This window comes from Ictidomys tridecemlineatus, chromosome 1, assembly GCF_052094955.1.
Source record: "Ictidomys tridecemlineatus isolate mIctTri1 chromosome 1, mIctTri1.hap1, whole genome shotgun sequence".
Taxonomy (NCBI): Eukaryota; Metazoa; Chordata; class Mammalia; order Rodentia; family Sciuridae; genus Ictidomys; species Ictidomys tridecemlineatus.
This window is the reverse complement of record NC_135477.1, coordinates 212654166-212678358: the sequence shown is the minus strand read 5'-3', so window position 1 is coordinate 212678358 and position 24193 is coordinate 212654166. Positions and strand designations below refer to the sequence as shown.

The following is a 24193-nucleotide window of genomic DNA, read 5'->3' as shown; positions in this document are numbered from 1 at the left end:
TTTCGGACAACATGGCGGCTGAAAGTGGGAGTGATTCGCAACTTAGAAGAAGAAGGCGCCGGGACCCAGAAGAGCCTGAAAAAACGGAATTGAGCGCTAGAGAGTTGGCAGTGGCAGTGACGGTGGCCCAAGAAAACGATGAGGAGAATGAAGAGCGCTGGGTTGGGCCATTACCTGTGGAAGCAACGTTGGCTAAAAAGCGTAAAGGTAGCTGCAGAGACAGACCGAGGGAGAATTGGAATGCTGCCTCTGCTGAGTGGGAGAGTTGAGTTCCACCAAGATTCTAAGAGGGATGGAGTGTGATTGTGGGGTATTGTACCAGCAGAACATCTCATTTCTGGCCAGTCGGTACTTGAACATCATCCTAGAACACTGATATGGGCTTAGTATTCCCTTTTTGATAATTTGGGATACTATTTGATCTCTGATATTTTTTATGATAGATGATAAAGCTAACATTTGCCTGAACTTGTTATGTACTTGGCACCTCTCATTTAATCCCCATAGCAGCTCTATAAGATCAGAATTCTAATTCTGAATAGCAAATGTGTGAGAGTAGTGGTTCTCCTGAAGGCTTTAGTTAGGTCTTGTTAGTAGGGGCTGGGGGTCAGGGAAGAAAGCGGTACCTGTTTAAAGTAATAAAGAGTAAGGAAAGAGAATTTCAACCTTAAGTTTTCTATTAATGAATTTTCAAATCTAGGGAAAGTTACTTAAGCTTTCTGGATCACAGTTTTTTTTATCTAAAATGTGAGGTCTGTGGTTTTCAAAGCATACTCTTGAGATGACATAGACTGGAGTATTTTGACAGTAACACAGAATAATAACAAATTTTTTAAAATCAAATGAAATAGTGGAGAAAGGAATGGATTAAATTTTCTTGCTCTTCAAGTTTTTCTGTGAAATGTTTCCTTAAACGTTTAATACAATGGAAATGTGGTCTAAGGTCAAATCTTATTTTTTTCACTCTTAAAACTTTTCAGGAATTTTATTTTCAAAACAAAATCCAAACTCCCTAACATGACACATAAGGCCCTTTATGATATGATCTCTCTTTCCTGCCGCCTACATCTCCCATTACTTTGCTCTCACAATCTCTTACTTTGTGCACCACTAGAGAATGGGACACTATTCTATATCTGTTCTGGATGCTGGTCTAGGTTATGATTAGGGTCTTTACCTGAAATAATTTCTTTCACTTCTTTTACTAGGTAAAATTATGTTTCATGTTTAGCATTTGGATATTACCTCCTGGGAAGCCTGTGACTTTTCCAGTCTTAAAGGTTTCTAAAGCACATTGATCATAACTCGGAGGTAATGTTTATGGAACTGAGTTTACAGGTAGTCTTCAAATTTAACACATTGAAATTCCAAAGCAGCCATTTTTTTGAAACAAAGTGCATTCTTTTTTTAATGCCTGGTCCTCTGGTAAATATTACTATAGCAACCATTTCCTTCACTGTTTCTTGCTACAATTTGTAATTATATATTTGTTCATGTAACTTTCTGATTAATGTTTCTCTCTACTGCTAAAACTAAACATGTAAAGAACAAGGATCAAGCTAGGCGCAGTGACTCAGTGGCTAGGGAGGCTGAGGTAGGAAGATCACAAGTCAAAGTCAGCCTCAGCAATTTAGCAAGGCCCTAAGCAACATAGGAGACCCTATCTCTAAATGAAAAACAAAAGGGCTGGGGTTGTGGCTCAGTGGTTAAGCACCCCTGGGTTCAATCCCTGGTACCAAAAAAGAAAAAAAAAAAGAATAAGGACCATACCTGTTTTACTCCTGTGCTTGGTACAGTGCTTTGCATATGTGTTCCATAAATAATTTAGTAAATGAATATTGTAATGCTATGCTGTATAATTAATTTTACTTCATTTTAATGTTTTTTGCATGTTCTTTTTTAAGGAAAGGAAAAGGGGATAAATGGAAAAATCCAAAAATATTGAAATGCTGGGAATTTTTTGTTTGTTTGTTAATGTTTTGCTTTGTTTTGTACAATGGATTGAACTCAGGGGAACTTAACCATTGAGTCACATCCCCAAACCCCTTTTTTAAATTTTGTTGTTTTTTTTTTAAGTTTTGAGACAGGGTCTCACTGAGTTGTTTATGGCCTTGCTAAGTTGTTGAGGCTGGCTTTGAGTTCGTGATCCTCCTGCCTCAGCTTCCCAAGCCCCTGGGATTACAGGTGTGTGCTGATACACCTGGCTGAATGCTGGTATTACTGTTAGGAGATAAATATCTTACAAACTTAATATTCGAAACAGAGATGGAAATTATTAGGTGTGAAAATCTTTACCCTTAATCAGATGCATATTGTTTTTTATTAAATATTTTTTTAGTTGCCAGTGGACTTTATTTATATGTAGTGCTGAGAATCGAACCCAGTGCCTCACACATGCTAGGCAAACCTCTACCACTGAGCCACAAACCCAGCCCTGTATGTTGTTTTTAAGCTAGCAATACTGCATTCAATTTGAATAAAAAATTTAAACTAAAAAGCATGTTAGAAATGTTAGAAAAGTATTGTTGAAAATTTTATCTAAAAGAACAAGTGTTTAATATTTGTTGTCTATAATTGAAGCCATCTCCTTTAAAATGTTCCTCAGACATTGGACTTGTATATATACACTTTTGAAAAAAACATGAGATATGATTACATAACACTACCTTTAATTAAACTTTCTTAAGGACAGGAACTGTGTCTTAACTCTTCAAGTCTATATTCAGGAACCTATTTTGTTCTCAATAAATGTTTCTTCCAAAGGGTACAAACAACAACAAAATATGAATCAGATACGATTAAATTCTATGCCAAATAACAATGATGTAACAATGAGGTGTATTTCTTTTATGTGTATAAGTCCCAAGGTTAGTAGTCCAGAATTGCTATGGAAGCTCCAAAGACTGCTAGACTCTTTTCTAGCTTTCTGCCCTAAAATAATTAGGCTATCTCTGGCCTCATCTTCACTGTCCTGAGTTTTTCTTAGAATTACAGCAGTAATATCTTGGTTCTATATTGTAGAACTGAGGAAGGGAAGAAGGGCACACTTCAAGACTTCCTGACTATCACAAAACACTCCTATTTTATCTCATTAGCATAGAGCCACCTGTCACTCCAAAACCACTCCCATTTTATCTCATTAGCATATGGTTACCTGTCACTCCAAGGGAAGGTAAGAAAGAGGGTATATTATTTAATATAGGAAAATTTGATAGCTGGCCTCTTTAGCTCTAATAAGTTAACTAAGACATCTTGGAACTATGAGAGAACCATCCAAATGGACGAATGGAGGATTTGGAGGATAGTAATAGCAATAATATATTGCTATAGCAATAATATCAATCATCTTTGTAGCTAGATATCAGGAGACCCATCTAAAATATGGAATCTGTTACTAAAAATGAAGGGGAAAGTAGTTAGTTAGACAACTTTATATATAACAGGAATGAAAAACTAACATATATTCAATTTAGCAACTTTATATAGGCATGTTTGGCCATCATTGGAGTATTTTATTTGGCATACATATTATATCAATTTGGGTGGGAACTAACAAAATTGTTTGTAGCTCATAATAAAGATTTCTTGCCATGACTCAGTTTACCACTGTTATGAGTGCTTTGCCCCTGGCAAAAGTCTGAGAAACACTCAAGTGGACATTTCCTGGGATTTTCTCAGTTCTAAAAATCTAAGCATTTTATTGTTTTTACATGTTTCAAATTCAGTATTAATGACTTAAAAGAGAATATGTGCCTTAAAAATGAACTGAGACATCTTACAGATAGCCATTGGTCCCTATTTAAATTAGCATCTATAACTGGGATCTACATAGTTACAAAGATGGTTGAGATATTTTCAAGAAGCATTTTAAGTTGTTTAAGTTTTTTAAATTTGGAACAGTTAAGCATCTGTATAATCCCTGGGATTCGGTTATGATTACCAAATAAATGTTAAAATAATGGTGCTATGCCAGTGCTCCAAAATAATAAAAGTCATAAATGACATAACAGACTTTGGATTGTTTTATTCTTACATGTGAATTGAGAGAATTAGGTATAAAATAGAATTTAGAAAATTCTAAATAAAAAGAAAATAATGTTTAGTTTACTTTTGTTAAGTCACTTTTTTACTTTGTTTTTTCCAGTTCTAGAGTTTGAAAGAGTGTATCTTGATAATCTCCCCAGTGCATCCATGTATGAGCGCAGTTACATGCATAGAGATGTTATTACCCATGTGGTATGCACCAAGTAAGTCATCTTTTAAAATATTTTTCTTAAAAGTTTATGTTTTTAGGGACTGGGATGGTAGCTCAGTGGCAGAGTGCTTACCTAGCATGTGTGAGGCACTGGGTTTGATTCTTAGCACCATGTATAAATAAATTAATAAATAAAATAAAGGTCCATTGACAATTTAAAAAATATTTTTTAAAAAAGTTTGTTTTTAAACAAATCTTCAATTTGGAGATGGATTGTTAGAAGTAACTCTAGGATTTTACAGGCTTCTATTTAAATTTCTAAAGTTCTGTAATAGTTTAAGTTAAGTAAAGGTCTACATATTCTTTCTTATATCACTCAAAGGATGCATTCTCTAAGACAGAATTCCCTGTTATGTGTGTATGTTTTTTGGAAATAAATGTCAAGAGGGGAATGAACCAGGTAGTGTCTGAGCTTCTCTGAAGAAGAGTGTATATTATTTAACAGGAAAATTTGATAGCTGGCCTCTTTAGCTCTAAAAAAGTTAACCAAGACGTCTTGGAACTATCTCAAAGGACCTTCCAAATGGATGAATGGAGGATTTGGAGGATAATAATGGCAATTATAATGTTCTACTATTTATTGAGCTCATAGTATGCCCAGGTTATGTGCTAAGGATTCTTCATAAATAATCTTACTCATCTTGATAACAATTGTGTGAGGTAGTATATGAGCTTCATTTTATAAATGAGGAAACTAAAGTTTAGAGAGATTAAATATCTGAGAAGGCCAAAGAAAAAAGCTGAGGGTTAAGTCCAAAGAGGATTTATATTGCATATAAGGATTTTGAACCGCAGAGCAGGAGAATAACATCAGATTTATTTTTTTAAAGGGCCACTGTATTTTTAGATAAATGGATTCAAATGGGGCAAAGTATGTACAGAAAGAACAGTTAAGACACTGGTATAACAATCTGAATGAAATATGATAGTGGCTTGGATGATATTGGCAGTTAGTATGGAACTTAGATGGATTAGTCTTTTTTGAATCAGTCTGTTCTTGATCTCTTGGAGACAAATTGCATTTTAGTTACAAATATAAATATCTTCAAATACCTTCATAGTATAGGATCTTTTTTTTTCCCTCCTTTTTTCTTTTTTCTATTTTTAGTACTAAGGATAAAACCCAGGGTACTCTACCTCTGAGCTGCATCCCTAGCTGCATCCTTTCTCTTTTTTTTTTAGAGAAAGGATCTTGCTAAATTGCCAAGCCTGATCTTGAATGTGCGATCCTTCTGCCTCAGCCTCCCAAATACCTGGGACTAGGTGTGTGCCATTGTACCCAGTTTGTATATAGGATACTTCTAAGAAAATGTTAGCATCTTTCCTGATCCAGAGTTGACAGTGTATAAAGCAGCTTGTAGATGCTAGCATTGCTTTTACTCTCAGATTTGTTTTGTTTGTTTTTTATTTTAACCCAAGGCCATTGGAATATAACAAAAAGTTACAAGTTTTATAGTTAGGTAGATCTGAAAACTACTCAGTAGCTATGGATCTGGAGCAAGTAAATTTAACATTTTTAAACTATTTCCTGATTTGTAGAATACTGATAAAAATATCCATCTAATAGAGTTGCTGTGAAGGTTAATTATGGCAATGTGTATAATGTATCTGACACTAGGTTTCAATAAGTCTATTTTTGACGAGAGGATACTAGAAATTGAACCCAGCTGTGCTCAACCACTGAGCCACATCCTAGCTTATTTTTTTTTAAATATCTTTATTTTACTTATTTATTTTTATGTGGTGCTGAGGATCGAACCCAGAGCCTCACACTTGCTAGGCGAGTGCTCTACCACTGAGCCACAACCCCAGCCCACAAACTTGGGTTTTTTTTTTTGGTTTTTTTTTTTTTTTTTTTGAGAGAGAGAGAGAGAGAAAGAGAGAATTTTTTTTTTAATATGTATTTTTTAGTTTTTGGCAGACACAACATCTTTGTTGGTATGTGGTGCTGAGGATCGAACCCGGGCCGCACGCATGCCAGGCGAGCGCGCTACCGCTTGAGCCACATCCCCAGCCCCATCCTAGCTTATTTTTAATTTTTATTTTGAGACAGGGTCTTGCTAAGTTGCTGAGGCTAGCTTAACTTGTCATCCTCTTGCATCAGCCTCCCATGCCACTGGGGTAATGGGCGTACACCACCATGCCCAGCTCAATAAGTCTCTATTCTTAATATACCTAAGGAGCAACGTTTGATCAGAATCTTTTTGCTTCTTAAATTACCAAAATTCCTAGTATAGGATATGAAACAAATTTATGTTTAATTTTGTTGTATATGAAAGTAGTTTCTTTATCTACTGAAAATATTATATTTTCCCATGAAAAGATTGCCTGTAGGTAATTTTAGCAAAAAGAAATCTAGTGATTCCTGGAGAAATTTTTTTTTCTTCCTTTTCTTTCTTTAATGTCAAATTCTATTTCAATTCTGATTCTAGCTCTTGGGATAAAATTAGTTGCAATGTTCCTGATCTCTCATAGACTTGTCTGCATAAAGGAAGATTTAAACAAAATGAAAATCTATTATTGAAAAAGTCACAGATTGTCAATGAATTTTTGCTTTTAATGCACTGATTCATAGGTGTGTTTCAGAAATTAATTTTTTAAATCTTCTATATGCAGGACAGATTTTATTATTACTGCCAGTCATGATGGACATGTTAAGTTCTGGAAAAAAATAGAAGAAGGAATTGAATTTGTTAAACATTTTCGTAGTCACCTTGGTAAGAATTTTGTGAGTTTTTTGTGTATGTGTGTCTGTGTGTGGTATGTGGCTCTTGTAAACAGTACTAATTAAAGTTTTTTTTAAAAAAATATTGTAATTTTGTCTTTGAATCATGCAAATTTATTTCATTTGTATTTACCAGAATGTTTTAATTTGATTTATTTAAATAGGAGTTATTGAGAGTATCGCAGTTAGCTCTGAGGGAGCATTGTTCTGTTCTGTGGGTGATGATAAAGCAATGAAGGTGTTTGATGTTGTGAACTTTGACATGATCAATATGCTGAAGCTTGGGTGAGTCTTTTTTAAAGTATATATTTTTTGACTTGGTGAAATAATTTTTAAACCACACTACACCATTTCATAGGTTATTTCCAAACAGATTATATTATCATTCAATTAAAAAACAGTGCTTTGGGCTTTTGCTTGGGAAAATTAGGTGGGGTGAATCCTTGGGATATTTGGAGGTTTCTGTTCTGGTTTTTATCATTTATCATAGAAATTTCCAAAGAGCATTATAACACAGATTTATTATATCCAACTAATACTATTAGTAAATTAATGAGGATTCATTGTGTTTAATTACTGATACTTAGAATTTGCTTTCTTGTTGTACAAGTTTGGAGTATATGGATAATGTAGTCTTATGTGGTTAGATAATACAGTAATAAGACATATTTTAAGCATTTTTTTAAGAAAACGTACTAAATTGATATATATCTAAGTTTCTGAGGCTGGCTTTGAATTTTTGATCCTCCTGCTTCAGCTTCCCAAGGGTGGGGATCATAGGTGTGCATTATCATGCCCAGCTAAACTTATATATCTATAAACTAATGTCAGCTTTAATATAGTACTGTCAGGAATTTCTGGGACTTATATTAATCTGCTTGAATTGCATAACAGAAGACTATAGACTATATAACATGAACAACAGAAAGTTATTTCTCACATTGCTGGAGGTTGAAAAATCCAAGCTCAAGTTTCCAACAGAGTTTCATTTCTGATGAGGGCTTTCTTCCTGGCTTCTCATGGTGTCCTCACATAGTTGGAGGAAGGAAGGAGAATGTGAAGACCCAGGCTGTCAGATTAGAGCCCCACCCTTCCGACCTCATTTATACTTAATTACCTCCTAAAGGTTCTATCTCCAAAAAGTCCTGCTATGAATTGAATTCTGTCTGTAATTCAAAAATCCCAAAGTTTGGAATTCTCTTCAAAATCAGTTACAATTTTATGAGCTACTAAAGAAAACCAACTTCATTATTTATGGTTAGAATACTAGATTACCTAACTTGATCTGTTTCAGTTTCCCCAGATAGTAGCTATTTTAAAAAATCAGATCTGGGCTGGGGCTGTAGCTCAGTGGTAGAGTACTTGTCTCACACATATGAGGCACTGGGTTTGATCCTCGGCACTACATAAAAATAAATAAATGAAGATATTGTATCCATCTATAACTAAAAAATATTTTTAAAAAATAAAATCCATTCACAAATTCTCTTTGAGGATTCAAAAAAGGATGTATTTCAGGATTGATAGAAATTTTAAATGAAGAATTCCAAAAAGATTTTTAGTATCAGCACCATGGTTGGTATAATAGTTTAACTTCTCAGAATGACTTCTACTTTCTACATTTGAAAGTATAAGTTTGGTAAATGGGTTATATCTGTCCCATTTCTTTTACACTTTGTTCATCAGGCAGCACGTCCAAAGTTTATAGTTTGATATCAAGATTGATTAGTAATAATGAGATTATGACAGGACAGTGTGTCCCCCCCCCCTTTATTTATTTATTTTTTTTTTTGAGATGGAGTCTTTCTGTGTAACCCAGATTGGTATTTGTTGAAATCCTAGGCTCAAGCTCTTGAGTACCTGGGACTACAGGCAAACTTTACTTGCCTGGTCAAATATTTTGATTATAAATGTTTCAAAAATGTATTTATATACTATTAAATGCTAACCTATTTAAAATTAAGTTATACATATACTTTTAAGCAAACATCTAAAAGACAGTGCCCCAGAATACCTTAAGGCACGTATCTGATTAAGTTTTATTATCTACCAAAAAGAAAAAAAGGAGCTTTTATATGTAATTCTCTTCTTGTGGCTTGGTAGGTCCTCAGAAGTAATTATCATTACATTAACAAGGTCAAAGAGAAAATTTAGTAAGTGTACTTAGCTGATCCTCTCCATTCTGTACCTCTTGTTTTTGAGCAAAGAATCCAAATTCTAAGTCACTGGCCAGTATATTTTTTGGTGATGGGCTAGGGAAGGAGCTTACTTATACTGATCTTTCTTAATTTTTTTCCCCTCTCTTAATTCTTTACTGCTTTAGCTATTTTCCTGGACAGTGTGAATGGATCTACTGCCCAGGGGATGCCATATCTTCAGTTGCTGCTTCTGAGAAGAGTACAGGAAAAATTTTCATTTATGATGGTCGAGGAGATAACAAGCCACTTCATATTTTTGACAAACTTCATACATCACCTCTTACTCAGATAAGGCTAAACCCAGTTTATAAAGCAGTCGTGTCTTCTGATAAATCTGGAATGATTGAGTACTGGACTGGGCCTCCTCATGAATATAAATTTCCCAAAAATGTGAACTGGGAATATAAAACTGACACAGACTTATATGAATTTGCCAAGTGTAAGGCTTATCCAACCAGCATATGTTTTTCACCTGATGGAAAGAAAATTGCAACTATTGGTTCTGATAGAAAAGTTAGAATTTTCAGGTTTTTAACTGGAAAACTCATGAGAGTCTTTGATGAATCGTTAAGTGTAAGTACAATTTAAATGTAATCAGATTTACTTTTCCAAAAATGTCTTCAGAACTGCTCAATCTACCCTGTTTCTCTTTTTTTTTTTAATTTTTTAATATTTATTTTTTAGTTTTCAGCGGACACAACATCTTTTTGTTTGTATGTGGTGCGTATGTGGTGCTGAGGATCGAACCCGCGCCACACGCATGCCAGGCAAGCGCGCTACCACTTGAGCCACATCTCCAGCCCCTCTCTTTTTTTTTTTAAAGAGAGAAAAAGAGAGAATTTTTTAATATCTATTTTTTAGTTTTTCGGTGGACACAACATCTTTATTTTATTTTTATGTGGTGCTGAGGATCGAACCCAGCGCCCCACACATGCCAGGAGAGCGCGCTACCGCTTGAGCCACATTCCCAGCCCCATGTTTCTTGACATCGTTGTCTTCATCATTTGTTGAAGTGCTAGCACTGAGATGACAAGAGTAGACTAGGGGTAAAGACATGACCAAACTAGAGATTCAGAATGAGAGTGTGGCAAAAAAATCTAAATATAAATCAAAAAAGAGTTTCTTACAATGCTGATGACCACAAATGACTGGAATCTCATAGTTCGGTATTGAAGGAGTGGGGATCTTCTAATCAGTTGAGTCCCAGTTTGACAAGAAATTGAATGAGATGGTGTTCAAGTTTTACCTTTTAGTTTTGACTAAAATGAAGTGTCACACATTATGGTCTTATGTCCTGCTAGAGTACATTAGAAGATTCTGATGAGGTGCTAATCAGATTGGATAAACACTTATTGAATACATGTATAAAGACAGATGGTTACCAATAGACCTTACGTATTAAAAACAGAGTTTTTTCTCCAGCAGAAATATGATCATGGCTCCCTCATCCCAAAAATGTAGTCCTACATTCTAAGCTATTCTTGGTACAAAAATAAGCAATATAATCTTAATGTGTATCATGCTCTCTAGAGACATGGAGACAAGAAATCTTAATTAGACCTTTAAGCTCTTCTGTAAGATCTTGGACACTTATACTCTAACACACATTTCCTTTTAATTTTTGGAGCTTTGTACATTCTTTCCAGAAAACTGGAGAAAGCCAGGCTCAGTGGTGCATGCCTGTAATCCCAAAGGCTTGGGAAGATGAGGCAGGAGGATTGCAAGTTCAAAGCCAGTCTCAGCCACTTAGTGAGGCCTTAAGCAACTCAGTAAGACCCTGTCTCTACATAAAATATAAAAAAGGGCTGGGAATATAGCTCAGTAGTTAAGTACCCTTAGTTGGTACCATAAAAAGAAAAAAAACAAAAACACTTTTTCCCTAAATCATATTTACTTACTAGTAATCTAATATAACTGCTCCATGTCAAAATATTTTCTGAAACATTTTCTGAAACTTGAATGTTATAAATTAATGAGATAATAAGAGTTCATTCATTCAAAAAAAATTGGTATCTATTTGCAGACACTTGCACAAGGATCTCAATGGCTGTAGCTGTGTTATCCAATATAAGTTGTGTAAGGCCAATGGAATATTACTTAGCCATAAAGAATTAAATTATGGCATTTGCTGGTAAATGGATAGAACTGGAGAATATCATGCTAAGTGAAATAAGCCAGTCCCAAAACCCAAAAGCCAAATGTTCTCTCTGATATGTTGATGCTAACCCACAAAAACAGATTAAAAATTCATTGGATTAGACAAAGGGAATTGAAGGAAAGGTAGGAAAGATAAGAATAGGAAAGACAATAGAATGAATCATATATAACTTTCCTATTCTTATATATGAATACATGACCAGTGTAATGCCACATCCTGCACAACCACAGAATAGGATCCTGATTAGAATAAGTTATACTCCTTGTATGTACAATATGTCAAAATACACTCTACTATCATATATATCTAATAAGAACAAAACAAAATAAGTAGCCTGTGGTCACATGTGGCTATTGAGCACTTGATATATTTACAGATACCAAATTCCCAGGATGTGCAAGTCTTTCATATAAAATGGTGTAATATTTGCATATAACTTATGCATAGTCTCCCATGTACTTTAAATCATCTCTAGATTACTTATGAAACCTAATAAATATAAATGGTATATAAATAGTTATTTTATCTCATTTAGGGGATAATGACAAGGAAAAAAACAATGTAGAAATAATAATATTTTAGATATATGAGGTTGAATAAAATATTACATGAATTTCTCCTGTTTTTATTTTGTTTAATGTAGCTATAAGACATTTTTAAATTAGAGGCTTGCACTATATTTCATTGGAAAATGTTAATCTGGGGCATTTAAAAGGCAGCAGATGTACTATTATCTTTGTGGAAAAAGAACTAGTTAATATAAAACCAAATGGTTTTTTAATTAGAAAAAACAATTATCATTTAGAGTAAAATACTCCCCTCCTCCCACTTCCCCCCCAGCCCCCATATTGGGGATGGAACCCAGGCTTCACACAAGCTATGCATTCACTCTAATAGTAAACTATACCCCTAGTCCTAGAGTTTTGTTTTTTATGCTTGAAATTACTAATGTCCCTTTATTTCCTGCTTATAGGGTTTAGAGTCCCTTGAGAAGCTGTATAAGTATAAAAAATGTTATTGGCTCTTAATGTGTTGTGCTTCTATTCGGTTCTCATTGCCTTTATTTACATGAGTGTGACCATGTACTGGGCTAATCCCAGCTATTCTGGAGGCTGAGGCAAGAGGCAGGTTCCATGCCAACCTTCACAATTTAGCAAGACCCTGTCTTAGAATTTAAAAATGAGCTTAGTGGTAGAGTAGTAGAGCCCAGTAGGCTCAATCCCCAGTACTGCCAAAAAAAAAAAAAAAAAGTATGTTTATGTATATGTGTGTATCATTTTTGTTAATAAATGGTTCATTTCCTAGATGTTTACTGAACTACAACAGATGAGGCAACAGCTACCAGACATGGAATTTGGCCGACGAATGGCTGTAGAACGTGAGTTGGAAAAGGTGGATGCTGTAAGATTAATTAATATAGTTTTTGATGAAACTGGACACTTCGTGCTGTATGGAACAATGCTGGGCATTAAAGTTATAAATGTAGAGACAAACCGGTAAGCTTAGTATAATGAGTATTTTTTTTTAGAAATAGGGGGCCATTTCCTCATCGGGGAAACAATGAAAGTTTTGTTTGTTCCAAGACAAGTGGAATGGCCCCAAATGTCTAAACTTAACCAAATGTTTTGACTGGACTTTTCTGTGGTCTCTTGGTTGTTTATAATCTTATGAAAAAAGTTTCCACTCATGTTTGTAAAAGAAGTGGAAAGAAGATATGCATAGTTTCAAGTTTGTTTTTTTTTTAACAAGTTTCAGTCTGTCTTGCTTATTGATTTGAATTAGTCTGGTTCATGTTAAACGTTGCCAAATATTTTAACCACAGAATTCAGCATTACATCCTGCTAGACATAAAATCAGAAGTTAAAATGCATGAAACCACAGTAAGTCTTTTGTGAAACAGTCCATTTGGTCTTAGTAGAAAATATCTACAATCAGATAACTATTGCTGAATGTAAATGAAAGGAAAGAATATTTTAGGAAGAAAAATTTGTGATGTACATTCCCACATATAAACATTTATATTTCTTGGCAATATAAGATTTTTGAAAGCTTATAAAAACATTAAAATAATAGGAATGGATTAAAATTATATAGTCACCCCTTGATGTCCCTAAGGGATATTCCAGGACTCCTTGCACATACCAAATTCCTGATGTAACATTTCACATAACCTATGTATATCCTCCCATATACTTTAATCTCTAGATTACTAACAAAACCATATAATTATAAATAGTTGTTAAATTGTATCATTTAGGGAATAATGACAAGGATAAAAGTATACATATTGACACAGACACAATTTTTTTCCCCAAACATTTTTGGTCTGAGGTTGTTTGAGTCCATGAACATAGAACTGAGTGCAGATTATATAAATGATTAAGTTTTTTGTTGTTGTTTTTAATTTTTTTTAAGTTTTAGATGAACACAATACCTTTCTTTAAATTTGTTTTTCTTTTTAATGTGGTGCAGAACAGTTTTAGGGTCTCTCCAAAAATGGAGAGAAATATACAGTTTTCCCATATACTCTCTGTCGCAACACAAGCGAAGCCTCCCCCATTAATATCTACCACCAGAGTGGTACATTTGTTAGAACTAATGAACTTGCATTGAGACATCATTATCACCCAGAGTCCATAGTTATATTAGGATTCACTCTTGGGTGTTATACATTCCATGAATTTGGACAAATATAGTATCAAACAATAATTCCATCATCCTAGAAATCCTCTGTCCTTAAACTGATCATACCTCTATACCCCCACAATCTCTGGCAGCTACTAATCTTTTTTTTTTTTTTTTTTTATGGCACTATGGATTGAACCCAGGGATGCTTAATAGTGAATTAAAGAAACACTATTTTTATTCTCCATAATTTTGCCTTTTCCAGAATGTCATATAATTGCAATCATATACTGTGTAGCCTTTTCAGATTGGCTTCTTTCAGTTAGTAGTATGCATTTAAGTTTCTTCCATGTCTTCATGTACTTTGTTTGTGTGTGTGTGTGTGCACGCACTGAGAATTGAATCTAGCAACCCATTTTTTTGAGACAGGGTCTTGCAAAATTCACCTAGGCCTGCCTCAAATTTTAGTTCAAGGGATTACAGGTGTGCAGCATTGTGCCCAGCTCATTTCTTTATAGTACTCAATAATATTCTATTTACCCACAATGTATTCATCCATTCATCTGTTGAAGGACATTGCTCCAAGTTTATAAAAAGGTCATGTACAGGTCTGGGGATATGGCTCAAGCGGTAGCACTCTCACCTGGCATGCATGTGGCCCTGGTTGGATCCTCAGCACCACATACCACATAAAAACAAAGATGTTGTGTCTGCCGAAAACTAAAAAATAAAGATTAAAATTCTCTGTCTCTCTTTCTCCCTTAAAAAAAGGGGCGGGGCAGAACACTTTGCTTTCTCCCTTGCAAGAGAAGTCTGTTACCCCTTTAAAAAAAAAAAGAAAAAAGGTCATGTACAGGTTTTTGTGGGGACACAAGTTCTCAGTTCCTTTGAATAAAAGGAGGCCCAGTTGCTGAATCATCCAGTAACCGTATATTTTTATAAGATTTCACCAAACTCTCTTCCAAAGTGGCTGTACCCTTTAGTATTCCCACCAGCAGTAAATGAGAGTTCCTGATGCTCCACATTCTCACCAATATTCGGTATTGTCAGTGTTCTGGATGTGGGCTATTCTAATAAATGTGACATGCTATCTTGTTTTTGTTTGCATTTTTCTGATAACAGAGGTATGGAGCATCTTTTAATATGCTTATTTGCCATCTGTATATCTTTGGTGAGGTGTTTGTTAAGGTTTTTAGCCCATTTTTTAAATTCGTTGTTCTTATTGTTAATCTTTAAGAGTTCTTTGTATATGGTGCATAATAGTCCTTTACCGGCTATATCTTTTGCAAATATTTTTCCCCTGGTCTGTAGTTTTCCAGTCTCTTAAATGATGGGATTTTTTTAAGTTGTAGAAGGATACAATACCTTTATTTTATTTATTTTTATGTGGTATTGGGGATTGAACCCAGTGCCTCACTCATGCTAGGCAAGCACTCTACCATGAGCCACAACTATAGTCCTTTGATGGGATTTTTTAACTTAATCTACCAAATTACCTTTTGAGTGGATAGAGAAATACTTTCAAAAACTTTTCACCAGTTATTTTGTAGATTGATAGCAGATAGTTGATTTTTTCATCCATAAAATTTCTGTGTTTAGAATTCATTCTGCTGATTTTAATGAATAAAACACTTATCTTTTCCAGGTGTGTTCGGATCTTAGGCAAGCAAGAAAATATTAGAGTGATGCAATTAGCTTTGTTTCAGGGAATAGCCAAAAAGCATCGTGCTGCCACTACTATAGAGATGAAAGCTTCTGAAAACCCTGTTCTCCAGAATATTCAAGCTGACCCAACAATAGTCTGTACATCTTTCAAGAAGAACAGATTTTATATGGTATGTGGAAATACTAGGAGAAAGCCCTTAATGTTTCTTCCAGCTTGGTTGGGAGTTGTTTTCTTGGTTTGTGTCTGCAACCAAAGAGAATGTTAAGCAGCAACAGCAGACTTTCTAAACAACCAGATTACCATCTTATTACATTTATACTGTAGAATATTTAACTAGGAGATATTAAGTATTTATGTACTATTTTCAATCACATTTTGAAAACTTTTCACCCTGGTTTTTACAGCTATTTATGCTATCATGATAGGAAGTCAGAGGAAGTTATAATCTTATCCCTAAAGTTTTTACTATGGAATTTTAAATTTTTTATTGTTTTTCAGCTTTTACTTTTAAAGATAATTTATCTCCCCTGAACTTGCACAACTTCCTTCTTTAAATCCGTTTCCTTATCTACCTTTTGACTTCATTGTAATGGTGCTGTCTTGAAAATATATATCCCCAATGAATTTATTCCCTGCTCTGAAGAATAAAAAGTACTAAGATTAGAGTGCTGGGGGTGTAGCTCAGTGGTAGAGTGTTTACCTAGCATGCATAAGGCCCCGGGTTCTAACCACTGTACTGCACCAACAAAAAAGTACTAAAATTATGCTAAAAGCCATACTACTATGCTACCTAGGAGTAGGACTATCTGAATTGTTCATTCAAACAGAAAAATGTACAGCATAGAAATACCACTTCTTTTGTATTTTGTCCTTCACACTGTAGTCACAGAACCAAGACCCAAATGTGACTGGTCGTTCTTTCTCTGCCTAAAACCCTTACTAAGTCCCCAGTTATCTAGGATAACTAGGTCTTCTACTTTTATAGGTTTATCTTTCTTTTAGTTCATTTGCTATATTGACCAAGTCAGTCAGACTTACTCCATTCATAATATTTGATTTTTCTTTATTAACTCTGGGCCTTTGCTCATGCTCTTCTGCCAATCACACGCCTCATCCCAACTTGTGCTCCATACTTGGGTTTTTTGTTTGTTTGTTTGTTTTTTTGTAGATATAGATGGACACAGTACCTTTAGTTTATTTATTTATTTTTATCCAGTGCTGAGGATCGAACCCAATGCCTCACACATGCTAGGCCAAGTGGTAAACACCGAGCTTCAACTACAGCACCCATACTTCAGTCTTTAATGACAATTTTGCTTATGACTCTTAAAATAATTGCTAAAAATGTATTCATACATATAAAATGAAAATAATTTTCACCTGTAATTATGAAGCAAAAATTATCAGAGAATTCTTGATATATACTAAAAACACAAAAACTAATTTTCCATCCACATTATTAAAAAACTTTAAGTAACAAGTTATTATTCTTTTTGTTTTCCCTGAGTTTACTGTTAGTTGATTAAAGTATACATATTCATTTTAAGGCTTGAGAAATAAAAGATAAAAATTGCTTCCTTATCTAGCTAACATTGTTATGTATTTTCTTTCAGTGTTATTAAAGATACATATCCTTGAGCAAAACTGAGATGGTATACATATATGTGAATTTTATATTCATTGTTTTAATGCCAACATCATCAAACAAAAGTAGAATTTCATAAACTGACATGTGGGCTAAGTCAAGCTAACTTAAAAAATTTTTATAAATATATAGTACAGTAAGCCATTTCATTCCTTTGAATTTGGAGAATACATCATAGCTTTGCTGTTTCTTAATTTGAAATCAATCCAAGGGGATCAGAGAATGTCATTAGGCAAAATAGGAACTGGTGCACTAGCTTTTCCTTCCTATAACTCAGTTAGCATCAGGTAGAGCTGGCATAGAAGAGAGGATTTTCAATTACTGAGTCAAGCAAAAGAAATGACTTTGAGAAGTCCAGAGTTTTTACAACTGAAAGATTGTTATCACTTTTCCTTGTACCCTGAGATTTCTACAACTTCATTTAAAATTTACTTTCAGTCTCCCAAACTTGAGGATTTAGATCAGGTGAGACTCTGGGATGGGGGTGGGGAGCCAAGATCCATCCTTCCTAGTACTGGGTTCTTCTGCTCATAGTAGTACAAACAGTTAATGTGTATATTATTAACATCTAAATGTAAGGCACTTTTCTCTAAGTACTTTATATCCATTCTTAAAATATTCACAACTACCTTCATTGGGAGGTATGCACTATTATCCTCTTTTATGAATGAAGAAATGGAGAAAATTTATTCACTTCCCGAAAATCATATAATTAGTAAATGGCAGAAATAGACTTCAAACCCAAGCAATCTAACAATAAAAAGTAAAGAAGAGGTGGCAGGCTAGTCATAGTGAAATACTAGAAGGCGTAAGTGAAATACTATCACAAATAAGTTATCCTGTTAAATGTGTACCTAAGAGGCTGGGAACAGTAGAGCATGCCTGTAATCCTAGCAGCTAACGAGATTGAGGCAAGAGGATCGTGAGTTCAAAGCCAGCCTCAGCAACATAGCAAAGCCCTAAGCAACTCAGTGAGACCCTGTATCTAAATAAAATATAAAACAGGGCTGCGGATGAGGTTCAGTGGTAAAGTGCCCCTGGGGTCAATGCCCCCCCCCCACACACAAAAAAGTGTGTGCCCAAGAGTATTTCTACTCAAAATTAAATGCAATTTGAAATCTATTATAGGCAGTGTCTTTATATTAAACAAACATAAAAGTAATTTGATTTCCTTATACATTTTTTGATGGAAAATGATTCCTGATATAAAGCTTTATTCTGATGGGAACTTATTTTCCTCAAATACTTCATTAGAGATAAAAGTTGTTTATTTATAAATTTATCAGATGAAAACTTCATCAGATGAAAAATTCATTCAGCCACATTTTATTTTCCTTCCCAAGTTTACCAAACGAGAACCAGAAGATACAAAAAGTGCAGATTCTGACCGGGATGTTTTTAATGAGAAGCCTTCTAAAGAAGAAGTCATGGCAGCTACTCAAGCTGAAGGACCTAAACGAGTTTCAGATAGTGCCATTATCCACACAAGTATGGGAGACATTCACATCAAACTTTTTCCTGTTGAGTATGTATTGTTTTTGTTGTCTTACATAAATACCAATGTAAATGTGTACATTTGAAACTATGCAACTTAAAATTGTTACTTATGGAATTCTGAAGAATTGAAGTGTTTGATAGAGCATCTATCTGTTTTCAAACTTTCTAAAAATTGTTTAGACACTGGGAAGAACTTTATACATATATTCATAGGCTTACTGTGAGGACAAAATGCATTGGCTATGAAAGTGCTGAATGAGGGGCTGGGGATGTCACTCCATGGTAATGTACTTGCCTAGCAAACACAAGGCCTGGAGTTCAACAGCCAGCACTGCAAAAACAAAAGTGCCCAATGTGCCAATTATAAACTGTAACAGAACATGCCAAATATAAACTATAACAATATACAAATGTATACCAGTGTTATATTTAATTGCACATCTAAACTCAAGGTTTTATGACTTGTTATAATTGGCACTTTTTTTTTTTGTCTCAAAACAAGTATTTAAGGGAAGGATAATTATTTTTCTTTCCTGACATTTGCTCAACATGTACTCCCTCTTTAGTCACAGTAGTTGTACACTTTCAAAATGAATTCTAACAAAAACCAAAAAGCCTTAATTTTTAAAAAGTTGAAAAAGTATTCTGGACAGTTTAAGTTTGTAAAATGAATACATAGTACCAAATGCAATAGATATATATGACCATTTTTTATCTAAAAGAGGCTATTTCTTAAAGCACCTTAACTTAAAACAGTCTCTTTTCAATTGCTTAGTACCATGTAACCTTGTACTTAATTCAAGATGCTCTTGATAATTCCCCCTTCTATTCCTAGCTTTCAGCATTATTTTTTAATAATATATCATGTGAAATCATTTAATGAGATTAGATAATATTGAAAAAGCTTCCTATTCTTAATGTATAATTGTCATTTAAAGTTGTTTAAATTTGGCAGTTGTGTGTGTGTTATATGTTAAAATGCTACCATATTTTTTAACTGCTAAAAAATACTATCAGAGATTAATAAGCATTCATAATCTAAAGATACTAATGAAACAATGAAAATATACTAGTACTTACATGCCTTTTCAACTCATTTATCCTGAGATTAAATGATGTTATGGATAAAAGACTGTCCTAAAATATTCAAGACATTAAGAACACCATTAGGAAGCAGAACTGCAAAGAAAATTGTCTTAAAATGTTCTGAATAGGTTTCATATATCTTATATAGGTGTCCTAAAACAGTGGAAAACTTCTGTGTTCACAGCAGAAATGGTTATTATAATGGGCATACATTTCACCGTATAATCAAGGTAAGTATACAGATTTCATGAGTTTTGAGGAATAGTATTTTCATCAGCTTTTTCGTTCCTATGACTAAAAAATCTGACCGGAACAATTGTAGAGGAAGAAAAGTTTATTTGGGAGCTCACAGGTTCAGAAGTCTCAATCCATGGACAGCATGGCTCCATTCCTCAGGGCTTGAGGTGAGGCTGAACAACATGGCAGAAGAGTAGCAGAGGGAAGTAGCTCACATGATCAGGAAACACTCGCCAGATACAAAATATATACCCCAAAGCTATGCCACTGATGCCCCACTCCCTCCAGCCACACCCCAACTGCCTTCAGTCACCAATCAATTAATCCCTTCGGTTAAGGCTCTTAGATTCCAACCATTTCGTCTCTGAGCCTTCTTGCATTCTCTCATATGTAGGTCACCTCACATCCAAACCATAAAAAATAGCATCTTGTTGCATAATAACAAGAGATTTAAACCTACGGAATTCACCTCTCACATGTATAAGTTTATTAGAAGGGAACAGGAAAATGGACAACGGAAGCCATTAAAAAAACGGATAGTCAAGAATATATAGATTCAGGCTGGGGGTTGTGGCTCAGTCATACAATGCTTGCCTAGCACACATGAAGCACTTTGTTCGATCCCCAGCATCAAGTAAAAAAAATAAAGATATCATGTCCATCTACAACTAAAAACATAATAAATAAATAAATAAATAATAAAAAACATGTGTGTATATACATTAGACTCAAGGGCAGGAATAGTGGTTTAACTTTTTAGACATAGTGAAGCAATATTATTTGGTCAGTAACTAGAAGAAAGGGTGATAACAATGAATTTTGAGATAAAACCAATTAACACCAAGGTAACTTGTTCCTTGTAGCTAGCTAAGGTCTAGATATAGAGGATAAGATTTTAAGCCATGTAAAAGCCACAGTGCCATCTGTTCTGTGAGAACTATTACACCTGAAAAAGAAATTAAACTCAGCCCCAGAATTTTGAACAGCATTCCATAGAACGTATCGGGTAGTGGTGTGGTTCTTGGTTATTGGCAGGTCAGAAATAGCAACAGGAAGAATCAGATGTCAAGGTTTAGAACGAATTAGTGAAAAGAAAGGAAATCTGGTTTTCCTCAGATTATTAGGAAAGATAGTGTATGTCTGTAACTGAGAACATCACTTTCTAAAAAGGTTTAATCTAACCAATTTGTAGAGTTACTTTTAAGGAAGTTGGAATGTTTCATTGAATTCAGGGCACTCTTGACAGAAATATATAAAATAGCAAAATGTGTATGTTTGTATGTCTATGTACTAGATATATAAAAAAGGAATAATGTAATATGCTTTTGTGTACTTTGTGTTAAGGGTTTCATGATTCAGACAGGAGATCCAACAGGTACAGGTATGGGAGGAGAAAGCATATGGGGAGGAGAATTTGAAGATGAATTTCATTCCACATTGCGACATGACAGACCATACACGCTCAGCATGGCCAATGCTGGATCCAATACTAATGGATCCCAGTTTTTCATAACAGTAGTACCAACGGTGAGTACATAAATGCCTATAAATCATAGGTTCATAAGTTATGATTTAAGAGTAAACTAAATGGGAGAATTGCATTATTCTCTAATTCTGCATTATTTATATCTGCCAAGATATAAAAATGAAAACAATTTAGAGAAGAAAATGTGAAGTTATGTGACATGAGTTTTAACTTGGTAAAATAATACTGTCATGTAATAAGTACAGTGGGTGGTACTCCCATTAGAATTACATTCCAATTTAAGATAACTTAATGAGTTTAAGTCTCAACTCTGCCACTACTATTTGTGCAGTTTAAAAATATTTCACTTCTCTGAGCCTTTTTCCTCATCTTTAGAACAAAGGAACTATGGTATATGAATTCCCAATTTTAAGGCTAAAATTTTCACAATTTTATCGCTGATAAAAGAATATAATTCTAATCAATGGCATTTTATTTGATGAAATACATCTAATTCTATTGTTATGCAGTGCCACACAATTATAAAAGGTATATACTTAATTATCAGTGAAGAAAGGAAAAAATATAACTGTTATCTGCCAGGCAGTCAGTCTCATGTACTGTTCACAGTATTTATAGTATCACTTTCCTTAGTTTTCATAATGGGTGAGGAAACAAATGGTGAGATATGATTAAATTGTCCAAGTTCCAGTAAGTGGCAGTGTGACCATCTGAACTGTCATCTAATACAATAGGTACCTAATGTTAAACTATTCCAAACTGCCTCTTACTTTTCAGGTAAGATTCCTGCAGAGAACCTGTAAAACTTTAGTCATACTTTTTTAATCCATGCAAAGCAACTTACCTTTAGCAAACACCTTCCAGCTTCTTTGGTCTGAAGGATGTAGATATTTAATTAAACTATTTTATACAGTTGGCCTTCTGTATCATTGGATTCCTTATCCAACTTTGACCAACTGCAGGCTGAAAATATTCAGAAAGAAAAATTGCATCTTTTTTTTTTTCTCGTCACTAACCCCTACACAATACAGTTTAACAAATGTTTATATAGCATTTACATTGCACTAGGTATTATAATCTAAAAATCATCTCGAGATGATTTAAAATATATAAGAGGATTTGCAAGATTATAAATACTACACCATTTTGTATAAGAGGTTTTAGCATCTATAGATTTGGCATCTGTGGGAGACAGGAATGGATCACTCTCCCATGGATACCGAGGGATGACATGCTTTTATATTTTTTTCTTATAAAACTAGTAATAAATTTTAAAAGTGTTTAAGTTTTTATTATTAATATATTATTCTACTTCTTTTAAAATATATTATAAAATGAAGCATAAATTTAAAGTCACTTTAATTTGGTCACCCAGAGGGTGTGACTTAAGACATTCATGTTTACTAAGATTTTCCATTTGTTTCCAACACAGCCTTGGCTTGATAATAAGCACACAGTATTTGGACGCGTAACTAAAGGAATGGAAGTTGTGCAGAGAATCTCAAATGTCAAAGTCAATCCCAAAACCGATAAGCCTTATGAGGATGTCAGCATCATAAATATCACTGTCAAGTAAAATAAATTTGTTTCATTTGCAAATAAAAATGTACATATGTTAAAAGATTTTTTTAATTAGGAAACTTAACACTTGCTGAATATACAAATCATGTTTTAAAAGATGCAATACTGTATTTTTATATTTGTCATTAAAGGCCATTTTGTAAAAGCTGCCTTTAACTTTTCTTGCAATATTTCTAATCTTAAGAGTTAATCAATTAAAATGAACTAAATTGGGCATATAGCCCTCTTTATACGTTCTCATGAGACTCAAATTAAATATGAAATTATAAAGTAATGAGAATGGTACATATTTCCTTAACTTTTCAAATACATGTCATGAAATCTACCCTTATAAGTACAAAGAAGGGTAGACCCCTCTACAAAAAAATACCAGGGTATCATATTATATACATTCCCTTTCTTTTACAAAATCTTTGTTTCATATCACATATTTTTTCTTTTGATCGTTGTTAAGAAGTACTGGTAAACAAACCATCAGTAAGTCAATACGAAGCCCCCTTGGTATTATATTACTTTGTTATGAAATATCCATTCAAACACAAGAATCAGAATAAATTATTACATGAACACTTGGTTATTTTATGCAGATTTATTTACTACATTGGTATTTTTCTAATGTAACTAAATAATCTTTTTGTCCTCAAGTTATATCTTACTTCAATAAATATACCACCAAGAAATATACATAGGAGTAAAAATGTTAGTATCTAATAATAGATTACTAGAAAAGAGCAATAAAATGAGTTCAAATTTTTGTTGACTCATTTTTATCTTCACTTACCCTTACTTAATAAGTTACTTACTTTTTATAAGAATTCATGTTCCTATAATTAATCAGCAAGATTATTTCCTATATTTATTATGTACCACAAACTTATAAAGGGAAGAATATAGTAAATTATGATTGTAATAAAAGAATATTGTGCCCTGTTTATTAAAAGTAGAACTTAAACTGGGACCTAAAGTGACTTTTAACTGTGACTTTAACCTTTTCTTCCTTACTTTTGGTGTTAGACTTAACTACCTAGTTTTTT

The 24193-nt window shown here is 33.9% G+C and overlaps 1 protein-coding gene across 2 annotated transcripts; it reads left to right on the top strand.

Annotated features, from left to right (window-relative positions):
• The first annotated feature begins 11 nt into the window (after window positions 1-11).
• Window positions 12-23304, top strand: Ppwd1 (peptidylprolyl isomerase domain and WD repeat containing 1). 2 transcript variants are annotated; one of them, XM_005319564.3, is made up of 11 exons: window positions 12-207; window positions 4145-4247; window positions 6872-6972; window positions 7145-7265; window positions 9304-9751; window positions 12642-12832; window positions 15607-15796; window positions 18616-18797; window positions 20004-20085; window positions 21437-21619; window positions 23011-23304. In XM_005319564.3, exons 1-11 carry the CDS (start codon window positions 12-14, stop codon window positions 23152-23154), a joined length of 1941 nt encoding a protein of 646 aa, XP_005319621.1. In that variant the 3' UTR covers window positions 23155-23304. The 2 variants fall into 2 exon arrangements, with proteins under 2 accessions (XP_005319621.1, XP_077871969.1); XM_078015843.1 differs by lacking the exon at window positions 12-207 and adding an exon at window positions 237-348.
• Window positions 23305-24193: the final 889 nt, after the last annotated feature.